At 42.8% G+C, this 12,178-nt stretch overlaps 2 protein-coding genes across 2 annotated transcripts in view; one reads left to right on the top strand and one right to left on the bottom strand.

Annotated features, from left to right (window-relative positions):
• Muc15 (mucin 15, cell surface associated) overlaps positions 1 to 892 on the top strand; it is a 10,962-nt gene extending 10,070 nt beyond the window's left edge. The window contains exon 4 of the mRNA XM_004644120.3: positions 371 to 892. Within this exon, the coding sequence (XP_004644177.1) occupies positions 371 to 531 (161 nt within the window). The 3' untranslated portion in view covers positions 532 to 892. The remainder of the gene's footprint in view (positions 1 to 370) is intronic.
• Positions 1 to 12,178, bottom strand: part of Ano3 (anoctamin 3) — a 405,337-nt gene that overhangs the window by 66,237 nt on the left and 326,922 nt on the right. Inside the window, exons 14-15 of the mRNA XM_012517561.2 lie at positions 10,293 to 10,389; positions 2,380 to 2,440 (exon numbers count right to left, since the gene is read on the bottom strand). Of these exons, the coding sequence (XP_012373015.2) occupies positions 2,380 to 2,440; positions 10,293 to 10,389 (158 nt within the window). The remainder of the gene's footprint in view (positions 1 to 2,379; positions 2,441 to 10,292; positions 10,390 to 12,178) is intronic.

Raw genomic sequence — 12,178 nt, forward strand, 5'->3', positions numbered from 1 at the left:
TAGCAAATTTAGAATATTTTAAGAAGTTTCTGGAAACCACAAGATTAGAAAGTCAAGGAGACATATGTTGTAAACTTTTATACAAAGTCTTGGTAAATTTTTGTGATCTTTTCCCTTGTTTCTTCATTTTGCTTCTACCAGCAGTGAAAATTAGGAAGCAAAACTGTCCCTGAGTCATAGAAATAAACTTAGCTAGAAACCATCTACTTCTTCAACATTTCAAAAGTCAAACCTGAAAACCTCACGGAAAGGTTTTACCTATGGACATCTCAAACGATTCTGTAATCTGGGAAGATAATCAGACCACTGAGCGTGCATTTTAAGGACTGTCACTATAAAGCGATTTCATTTATTTTATGTTACTCTTTAGTTCTGCGATTAGACAACACACCAGAGCCGTACGACATGGGCTTTGGGAGTCCTAGCTACTACAACCCATCTGTGAGTCACTCTTCGGAGCTGGAAGGACGAGCCAATGCGCAGGACAGCATTCCAATGGACGCCATTCCTCCCCTTCGTACCGCGGTGTGACCCTACACAACAGAGGCCTCCGACAGCCAGTGTCCCTGTGCCCTGGCCACTCAGCGTGCTGCCAGTACCCGAGGGTTTGTGCAAGGTCGCTGGCACAGGGATTGTGCAAACAGAACCCTGAGAACCTGACACGAGTAGCAGAAACACAGAGAGGCCAGGTCCTTTCAAAAGTGTCCCCACTTGCACCATTCAGCTGGGCTGAAGCTCCTATTTCAGAGATGTGATTTGCACTTTGATCTGCTTTTTTCTCTTAGAAGGAAATGTTTGCAGAATCAGATAAAAGATATCAGCATGATAGCAGTGCTTGATAATTTAATAATAAAAATCTTTCAACAGGGCTGGGGAGATAGCTTGGCTGTCTAAGTGCCTGCCTGGCAAGCATGAGGACCCAGGTTCCATCCCAGGTACGACATGCTGTTCCTGCCCCAGAACCCCAGGCGCATTGTGCCGGCCACCGAAACCAGATGTGATGTAAACACACTTGTAATCCCAGTCCTGGGAAGCCTGAAATTGGAGGATCATTATGAGTTCAAGCTGCAGAGCAAGATTCTGTACCTAATTAATTAGTTAATTAAAAAATCTTTCGACAAAAATACAGAACCTAAACTGTATTTTCACCTGTTTCTTTTCTTTCTTTATTAAATAGGGTCTCACTATGTAGTACAAACAGGCCTTGAACTTGCTTGCACAGCCCAGAGCGAGCTGGAATCCTCCTGCCCAAGCCTCCGGAGTGCTGGCATTTCAGGCATGTACCACTACAGTCACTTTCACCTCTTTTGAACAAAAAACAATGCATTAGACTCATCCTTGTCCCACTTACACATTTAGGGCCATAAATTAAGATTAGGAATATCAGGGCAATTAAAGTGATCTTCAAAATTTTTTAATTGAAAGCTAGAAAGAAGATATAGCCCCAGATTCTGTTCCTGGGAACCTGGGCAGCACACACGAGAAACGTGTATTCTGTCACATTTTATTTCTCCGCCCTCAGTACACAGATGGCCAGCCCGTGGGGCTCTCACTCTGACAATGACATTCGATAGGCGCCTGCCAGAGAACTTTACCCTAGCCAGAAAAGCAACTCGTCCTCAGAAGTCTTCCAAGTTGGGAGGGCACCAACTAGTCTAAATACATTTAGATTTCAATTATTTGAATGTCTTAAAAGTCAGTGAGAATCATGGTGAAAATCAGCCAAAGAATATACTCAGAGTATACCTTGTACAGTTGTAGGTTGTTTATAATAGAATTTTTATATATTACACATTTTTGTTCAATCACATATGGACTAAATCCTTCATCTCTCTATATATGAAGTATAAGGAAATAGATGAGTAGAAATACTAAACAAAAAAAGTGTTTTTTGAGGTTTTTTTTTTTTTTGGTGGAACTGGGGATTGAATTCAGGCCCTTGCACTTGTCAGGGAAGCGCTTATCCTACTGAGCCATCTCCCTGGTCCCAAAGAAAAAGTTTTGATCATTATTTTCATAAGTAATGATGCAAAGAACTTAATGTAGATTTGACTATGTTCCAGTTTGTCACCTGATTTTGGCATCAAGAAAAACAAAGCAATTCCTAGTGCAGGGAGATCTAGGCTGCAGTAGTCAAAAGGTTAGGCAAAGATGTAATTACAAAAGTAGTATCGAATGTATGCAGAGGCAAACAATGCAAGTACCAGCTTTTACAAGCAAAAACAATAGGAGATAAAATCCATTATTATTGAGTTGCTGGATAATGAACGTGTATGTGCATGTGTGTGGGCATGTGCGTGTGTGAGTGTGTGTGAGCATGAAGTAACAGCAATAGCCCTAGAGGTTGAGAGCTGGAGTGTAAGGAAAGGGTGCACTTACCCCATATCGCCATAAAGATAGCAAAGAAGACTGTCCCTCCATTGTCAAACAAGTACGTCACCTTAATGGAAAACAACAAACAAATTAATCATGCTACTGCTTACAATAATCCAGTGATTGCCATTTCAATTCAGGTACTATCACTTTTTCAGAATGAAATCGCAATATTTTATGGCTCATGGGATCCTGCAGGTACTTTCTGTGATTTTTCTCCTGGGTAGAAAGGATGAAAGAACTTTCACTTCAGTTCTCTTCCCTGATTCTCCTTTTCTCCCACCTTCACTTTTGCTTGGCAGCGTTTCTAGCACTGTGAGGAAATATGTGTGGACCACAGTAAGGCAAACTACCATGTGAGATGCACAAATTTGACTTTTCAAGTAAAGCTTGCCTAACTGCATGTGCTTTCAACGAAACATCCATGAACGGGGAATTTGTAAATTGCAGAACCAACCCACAAGCTAGTAGTCCCAATGGGAAGGCTCTGCGCCTTGTCTTATGTCTCTCAGCATGTGCCGTGCACCCAGCAGTGGCTTGTAAAACGTAATGAATCTCTTCTTAGCTTGATTTTGGAAGTTTCATCAATCACTGGACATACATGATACTGTCAACATTTTTTAAATCAAGTATTTTCCAAAGTTGGATAAAGAACAATGTAGTGATACATTTTTCAGAGTTTCAAATATTGTTTAATTTTAATAAAGTTCAAGCTTAATAAAATTGGAATAGCCTCCATTTGCTTTCATTTGCAGAATTCTGTCACCATACTTATAAATTAGTGAGAGAGATCAAATTAATGCAGCCAAGAACACAAATGTCTAGCATGCACATGAACAGTGTGGAATCTATAGAGGTCTTCTTGATCCTGAAAGACACAGTCTGAGACCACAGTGGATGCTGGAAACTGCAGAGAACACAGCCTGTATACACTGTTTTATCCTTTGCATAATATCTGCGATAAAGCTGAATGTGTAAGATAGACGCAGCAGGAGATTGACAGCAAGTTTAATAATAAAATAGGGAAATTAAAACACTGCAGTGTAACACAAGTGATGTACAATTGGGTTCTCTTTCAGTGCATCTTATTGTGTTACACTTGATCTCCCTGTGATAAGGTGCAATGACACTGTGTGTACTGATCCAAAAAAGCGAAGGACATGCGTGGCCTTGTGAGTAGGGTTGGCCCACAGTCAGCCTGGAGGCTCCACTTGCTTGAATACAAGGACAGTAATAGAGCTACAAAACTGATAACTGAGATGGCTACCAAGTGATTAAGGGGTAGGTAGCATATAACGTATGGATACACGGGCCAAAGAACGATTCACAACCCCGCCTGGACAGAGTGCTGTTGCATGAGGCTTCAACATATTATCCAAAATGGCATAAAATTGAAAACCTAGGAATTGTTTATTTCTGAAAATTTCCATGTTAGAGCCCAGGTGACAATAGGAAAAGGGAAGTATGGAAAATTAGACTGCAGCGATAGCGGGACAACTAGGTAGAGAAATAGGGTGGCATTGTCAAAGGTGGGTGAGGCTAATTTTGCATTTCAAAACATTATTATAAAGGAAACTGCAGTGGAGTCTGCTGTGCACAGTCTGAGGTGGGAGGTGCATTCAAAGGAGGCACGGAAACAATATTATGTGTATTCTCATTGTCAGCCTCTGGGACATGCTGCGAAACAATGGGCTACACAAGTAAATGTAGGTTATATTTTTCCACAATGTGGCACTGATAAAAATATCAGCAAAAGAAAGATAGGATTCTTTTAAAGGTTTGTGAGCAGGTATAAAATATGCCAAGTGTCTCTAATATTCTGACTCTTAAGGCTTACGGCTCCTAAAAATGTTATAAGCATTGATTTTCAGAACAATCATTACCATACATTATGTACAGGAGAGAAAAGAACCACAAAGAAATGCTCCTGCCGTGTTCATAAAATTACACCCAGCAGGGCGTCTAGGCTCTGTTTCCAGGGGCGTCCTGCAGGGGTATCTGCGGCTTTGGAGCAGCTGAACAGCTGTCTGCTTCTCTTAGAAGCAGACCTCCTATGGGGCTGCCTGGAGGGTGTCGGAACAAGGACTTTACATATGTGGGCTTAAAGGTCACCGGGCATAATGGTGCTCCCCTGCTTCGGAAATAGCCTTGACTGTGGAAAACTGCTAAACAAAAAAGGCTGCCCTTTGATATATTTTATGCAGTATTTTCCTTTAAAAACTTTTTCATTGTTTTTCCTGACAAGGTTTATTTTCAAATCCTTGCAATGTTCAGTTCCTTACACTTCTAATAACATGTCCACGTGATACAGCAGGGATGCATGTGATCTTCTTATAATGGAGATAAAGCCAGAAGGGAGGCCCAGGGAGGCTTCAGAATTTGCCCCAAGGAGGTGACTAACAGTGTGCGGTGGATAAGCTAATCTGTCAGGCATGGATGCTGTATGTTATGAGAGTAAAGACCGGTGGCAGGTACAAGAGGGCCAATTAGAAACCTGCAGAAAGAGATTATGACAGCGTGAGTTGCACAGGGCTTCGGTTAAGGTGGTGACATAAGAAAGACATAAGAAAGACAGGATAAATAGAAATGGGGAGAGCAGATGCTGGGGCATTTTCTGGGTAGCTGAGGGGTGGAGAATAAGTGAGAATTATCCTGCTGTCTTGCAGCAAAAGAATACTTGCTATGTTGTGGAACACTTGTTAGAACATTAAAAAATATTCCCCAAGTATCATGCCAGACTGTTCTCAAAGCAAGAAGAAGTTAGCACGATTTGAAAGCACACATTTTTGATGAATTATTCTACAAGGAAAATAGCTAGCTATTGTGGTTAGAGGGACCTGTGAGTAAGCGTTTTCTTTAACACTGTCGTTGTGAATAGGGAAATTTATCAAGGTGGAAGCAAACTCAGCCCAAGCACAGCACCAACCCCCGCCTTTGGACACTGAGTTGTCCTGCGGTGTGGAGTGAGGCTGCACCCAGCATGGTGGCCCCTGGGTAAGGACAGCAATCCTCCTGTGGACAGAAGTGTGAAGTCTGTGCCTCTCCTGCCCTGCCGTAGGTGCTGGATCTCCCTCTAGACCTGCTTGGCTGGGTTCACGGTAACATAAGGCTATGGAAACTTCTGCTTCCACGTGACGAAGGCCTCGTTCTACTAGGAAGAGCAAGAGTATCATGGACAGATTTAGTCCTACTGGTCCAGAATATCTCTGTCTCTGTATCTCTCTATCTCTCTCTCTTTCTCTCTCTTTCTGTGTCTCTCTGTCCCTCTGTCTCTCTGTTTCTGTCTCTTTCCTCCCACCCCCTGTCTTCATCTCTCTTGCTATCGCTCTTTGTCTCTGTTTCTCTCTCACTCTGCCTCTCTGTGTCTCCATCTCTCTCTCAGTCTGTCTGTCTTTCTCCTTTTCACCCATCTGCTCTCTATCTATAAATTCTTTCTCTATCCTTAATTTCTAGATACCTGTGACCTTGCACAACTATCTATTCACTGCATCTGGACAGAAGTGACAGCCAATGTGGTACCATGCCTTGTTCTCCCGGTCAACTCTCTCAGACCTGTGCTCCTTGGAGTCAGAATCCCCAAGGAGCTTGGTGGCATGGGGGTTGGCAGGTCTCCTCCTTGATGAACTCTGAATTTGAGCATGTTGGGCCCAAGAGTCTGCTTTTCATGAATGTTGCATGTGACTCTGATGTACACAGACTATTCCCAGACTCTTTGGTTAAGTTTCTTGAAGAAGAAATATCTTTCCCTCTTATTTCTGCTCTAGCCGAAACATCAGTGTACAGTCTTAGTCTCATGCTAGAGAATGAATAAATGGGAAACAAGCAGAAATTTATAAATCACAAATAATAAATATTATGAATGAGGTCAGTGTTAAGGGGTGAGTCATTTTTGGAATTACATGTATTTTTTTTTCAGGATTTAGTAACTTGTGGAAAATTATTTCACTTCATAGAAAAATCTAGCATCAGAGAAATTGATTTTCAGTGTCTACATATTTAAATAAGTTTGTAAGCATCATTAAATTACAAAACTTTCTAATTCTGATGCTTTCTAGAATTAAAAAGTCATGAAGGGAGATGATAATATAATTAAATATGATTTCTATCATATGATGGGATCGACTCTTTGCCCATGCAAATGTACCCTTCAGTTGTAAGCAGATGAGTCTGAGTGTACTTTTAAATAAGTTATGTTAGATTTGATTTCCTGGTGTCACAGTGGTGATGGATTTTGTGAAGAGCTGCAGTGACAGCTACTAGATCATGTGACCAGGCAATCATGTGACCAGGCAATCATGTGGCAGTGAATGTATATCCATCATCTTGTTCCATTAGCAAAATCTGTTCTTATTTTTGAATCCTCTCATCTAGTAACTGAGGTATCATAATATCTTACAAGAAAATATTTATTTTCACCCAGTAAAGTAAGAGTAATTCTGGTTTTTAAAAACCAGAAAGTACAAAACCTGCACATACATCATGTCTTATCCAGAGAAACAAATATAAGACATATTAAATATTTCATCCAGGTGGATTTTATATGTTCTATTGTTGCATAAGTAGAGACTTTCCTCTCAAGCTCACTCTTCACTTTCTCTGTAAGAGTCTTTTTAAGTGAATTCTTTCTGAGTTCTGCCTGTCCTCATACATGCTGTCTTCTGCATATGAAAGGGTGCTGACTTACTGCACAGACTTAGCCTTTCATGGGAAGGATTTCTCACACCATCACTCTGCACATGTGGCTGCTCTTGCTTTTATTTTTTAAATTTTTTTTGTGTTTTCCTTTTTTATTTTATTTTTTTCTCCAAAATTTTATTGAGAAACAAATAGCAATGAGACAGTTTCAAATCAAATTGGTTAAACAGTTTCAATAATTAACACATTGCATACTCTCTTCCTAGTGGTTATTTGCTGCCGTGCTGCTCTTGCTTTTAAATCATGATACTATCTTGTGTTAGATTCATAGAAGAGAAGCAAAAAGCAAAAAGTATCTGGACTGTCAGGTTTGACTAAGGCTGTCAGGTATGGAAATACATTGGCTAGGAAAGAACATGTGCTTTTCTGTTTGGTAATTATAACTCCTAGGCTTTGGCAGAAAGTGATGAGAACTGGGAGTAGTAACACACAGCTTTGATCCTAGCCTCAGGAAGATGAGGCTGGCCCATTGTCCCTAGTACAAGGTCAGCCTGAACTGTATAGCAAGACCTAGCTCAAAATGACACAGAGAACTGTGATGAGGTAGTGGTGCCACCATTTAGATATCCTTGCTCCTAAGTCCTCGTGCTCTTTGTGGAAATTCTCAGAGAATTCAAACCTGGGGCTGACCAGATAGCTCAGAAGACTAAAGTGCCTGCTTAGGCAGGCTCAGTGATCAGGGTTTGATCGCTGGTGTGCCGTGCCTGCCCTGCCCCCGGGACACACCGAGATGGCAACTGAGACTGGGCGTGGTGGTGCACGGCTGTAATCCAGCACTTGGGAGGCTGAAAACGGGAGGATCACTATGAGTCCGATCTGTGTAGTGAGACCCTCAAGATACTGTAGATCCTGTACTAAATACATAAAAGAGAAAATAATTCAAAACTGAGCACTATTAAAAATTATAGTTTTCCATGCTATTTGCTCAAGAGAAATACAGAAGCTGGCTTTATTCAGTATTCGTCATAGAGTGAAGGAGTGCAGTGGGTACTGATTGGTGCTCAGTTTAGTTAAATTAATTATGTAGAAGCCTGTACTTCTAGATCAGGTAGGAAAAAAGAAGGGATCATTTTTATTCTGCTAATAGAACAGCCAAAATATACAAAATGCATAAAACAAGAGACTTGAAAAGATTGAACATAAAGAAATAAAGGCCAACCATCCACGAGAGTGGGAAACAAATCAGGTGGACATTGGTGTTGCCTCAGTTGACCCTCCTAGAAGAACAGCAAAGATGCCACAAGTGAGGATCCGGCCCATGACCAGCACTCGTGACGACAGGAAGCTTCACATAGCCAAGGATAGAACCAGTGAGAAGGAGCAGAGTTGGGACAGGACCTATCCCTTCAAGCCTAACAGAAACTCTTTGTGCCCAATGAGTGGAGTGGAGCACACAGAAAGCTTTATTTTGTTGGGGGAAGAGTTAGTTGTAGGCAGCACTGCTGTGGTCTAATTCAAACATTTTAAAAGTAAGACCTCCTTACCCCACATCAGGTTATGTTCAAGTTAATAAACTATGACAGGATACCTTTAGCTACACTCTAGTTAAAACTTAAAGCCACTGGCCATACAGCACTTGGAACTTGCATGGACACTGGGACCCTACTCTATGGGTTGGCTGAAGACATGACAGTGGTACTGATATTGTGATGAAGTTTTGGATAGCAGTTCTAAAACAGACTTCCATATTTTGGGTGTGATTTGAGTGTCTCTTAGGCCTTAATGGATTAAAAATCCATCTACAGTTTGAGGTTGAGAAGGTGGACTCTGAATCCCACAAGGGCATTGGGGTTGTTAGAATGGGTCACTGGAGTGGAACTGCTTTGATTGAATCATGGTGAATTTATAAGTGGGGCTGTGACCAGACAGATGCACACGCCACCCACCTTCTTGTCCCTCGGCACGTGGTTCTGACTCCTCTTAGGGACTTCTCCAAGAAGAAGGCCATCTAAAGCACCTGGCCAGCCAGCCAAATAGCTCAGTGGATTAAAGCACCTGCAAGCAGGTGCAGGGGCCTGCTCAATTCCTGGGCCTGCCATGCTTGCCCCGCCCCCAGGGTGTGCTAAGACAGCAGTTGAGACTGAGCATGGTGGTGCACCCCTGTAATCCCAGCTCTCGGAAGGCTGTAAATAGGTGGATCACTACGAGTCCTATTTGATAGTGAGACCCCGAACACCCTGTAGACACTTCCCTAAAATACAAAATATATATTTACATAGGACACAAGGCTGACAGCCACCCGAGTCCTCAGGGAGAGGTGGAGGCATCGTTGCAAGCTTGCCAGGTGACAGGTAAGTTCATTATGCTGACGTTAGTGATGGACGCACAGACATCACTTAACAGAATATTGACTTGTATATTTCAAATGTGTGCTATTAACTATGCAAAACTTTTATAAATAAAAGATAATAATTATAGAAGTCAGTATTTATAGAGTTGGAATGACTTGGAACATTTTATTTTTTGTTCTTTTTAATTTTTTAAACTAATTAATTGGTACAGGGTCTCACTATGCAGCTCAGACTCATAGTGATCCTCCTGTGTCAGCCTCCCTAGGGCTGGGATTCCAGGTGTGTGCCACCATGCCCAGTCTTGGTGGCCAGCACAGTGTGTCTGGGGTTCTGGGGCCATCATGTCGTGCAGTACCAGGTATCAAACCCAGGTCCCTGCGCTTGCCAGTCAGGTGCTTATGCCACTGAGCTATCTCCCCAGCCCGAGGACCATTTGAGCATATGCTCAGATCTAGGTTCTTTGCCTACAGAGTCTGATTTAATTGCTCTGGAATGTGATCTGGACTTCAAGAATTAAAAAAAATCCCTCCAGGTTATTCTAATAAGCACAATTTGATAAACTTTTTTGGTATTCTTTTTTTGTTTTTGCTGTACAATTAAAAGCATTTTAGCTTCAGGAATCTTCATAGAAGATACAAATGTAATTATCAGCACCAAAAATAATTCTTCTTCTACAAAGAGCCTAGATATGATTGCAAGTGGGAGTTCATGTCTATGGCAGCAATCACCAGTTATAAACACAACAGAGGACAGTGATACTCAGAGAAAAGTACATCACCATAACGGTGGTCTGTCGGCTTGTCCAGTGGTGGGGACACTAAAAATGGTGCTGCAACTGCTGAGATGGTGAAGGCTGTTTGTCCGCAGACTTCTTATGCCTGCTTCTTGGACGGAGGAGAGGCCAGGGCAGAGGCTGCGGAGGGCCTTGCTCACCTTGGCGTAGATGCAACTGTCATTGAGCCTTTGCAGTGAGCAGTTCTTGTCACACAGGGGGCACATGAAGACTTCTGCGGCGTTGCAGATCTCTTGGCTGCAGAAGTCGGAGAGAACAGACATGAGCCATGTGCTGACAGGGTCACTCGCCTCACCAGCAAACCCTGCTGCAGACTCCAGAGCAAGAGAGAAAGGAGAGGGACAGGCACACAGACCCTGGGCAAGGTAACAGGCAAGGCGGGAGCACTGGGACTGCGGCTCCCACGAGGGAGCCCTCTGTGGACTGTGACAATACAAAGGTTGGTTTCTCTTCTTTGATTATAGGGTCCTCTGTCAGGACGCTGAAGGGGTACTGGTGCATGTCGTACAGTTATGTGACACTTGGGGAATGTTTAAAAACAAAGACGCTTTTATACAAGGCCTCATGGCACTCAGTACAATTTGTGCATTATACCTGTAGAGGTTTAACTGAGTTCTCAGGCTTAGAAGTGGATGAGATGGGGCTGGGGAGTGGCTTGGTGATCTAAGCTCCTGCCTGGCAAGCGCAAAGACCCAGATTCAATCCCTGGACCCACATACCATGCCAGCCCCAGAACCCTGGGTGGGCCATGCCAGCCACCAAAACCAGGAGTGGTGGCACATGCCTGTAATCCCAGCACAGGAGAGGCTGAGACAGGGGGATCACTATGAGTCTGAGCTGTGTAGTGAGACCCTGTACCAAATAAATAAATGAAAGGTTGAAAAGAAGAAGAAGAAAAGAAAAAAGCAGATGAGCTGGAATAGAACCTGACTATTCTGACTTCTGGAGTTCACCATCCATGTGTTGTAGTATGTGATGTGTGAAATATTTACTGGAAATTAAAGGGGTTGGTGTGTGTGTGTGTGTGTGTGTGTGTGTATGTGTGTGTATGTGTGTGTATGTGTGTGTGTAAGACAGAGAGAGAAAGAGAGAGAGAGGGCACAACAGAGTGTGAGAGAAAGAGAGAGAGAAAAAGAGACACAGACAAAGACAGATGGAGAGAGAATGAGTGACTAGGTGGAGAGAGGTGGGGTGGGGGCAGAATACTGGACAACCTCTGTCAGGACAGCATGGCATAATTTCTATTTAATTAAAAACATTCTCAATAACTGTGCTTTATGATGCTTATCTCTTCAGCTTGATGCCTGTTGCTATTACTGGGGTTTCGGGTGCTGGGGTCTTCCCTGAGAGTCAGCTGCTAGGTTGTTTTTGTCATGAACAAAGAAACAGTAAAGATAAGCACAAAATATAGTGAGGTTTTATGTTTACTGCTGGCAGTAAAGAACATGCCCTTCAGAGTGAGTGGGGCCCAATGAAAAGTACGGAAAGAACTCTACAGGACCAGAATGGATCATTGCAAAAAAAAAAAGAAAAAAGAAAAGAAAAGAAAAGAAAAGTGCCCCACGGTCCCCAGCTCAAGGGCAACATCTTTCCAATTGCCTACTCCTCGGCTGACGTCACAGCGAGGCCGACCTATTGGAATCCTGCCTGTGTTCTCGCGAGAGCTGAAGACAGCCCTCTCTGTGCAAGCGCCCTCGTTAGCAGGTCGTTGGCTTTCCCTTTCAGCCGGCCCTGCCCAAATCGCCAGCTTTCCGTCTGGTAAAAAGCTCAGCATACAGGGGAGATGGTTGTAGCGAGCTGGGAATCAGCGGACCACCCACAGACTGAGGGCTCACAGCAACCTCCTTTAGGATATTCTGTGCCTGTGTGCGCTGTGCATGCCCTTGCCTACTTAGTATCTCTTGAGTAAGTTTTCTTTAAATGAATCTGCGCTGCAACTGTTGAAAGGAATGTAAAGGCTTCAGAAAATGTGCCAGAACATGCAACTGTTAATGTAAGTTTAATTGGTAATATTTACAGCATGATT

This window comes from Octodon degus, unplaced genomic scaffold, assembly GCF_000260255.1.
Source record: "Octodon degus isolate 3935 unplaced genomic scaffold, OctDeg1.0 scaffold00193, whole genome shotgun sequence".
In the NCBI taxonomy this organism is placed as follows: Eukaryota; Metazoa; Chordata; class Mammalia; order Rodentia; family Octodontidae; genus Octodon; species Octodon degus.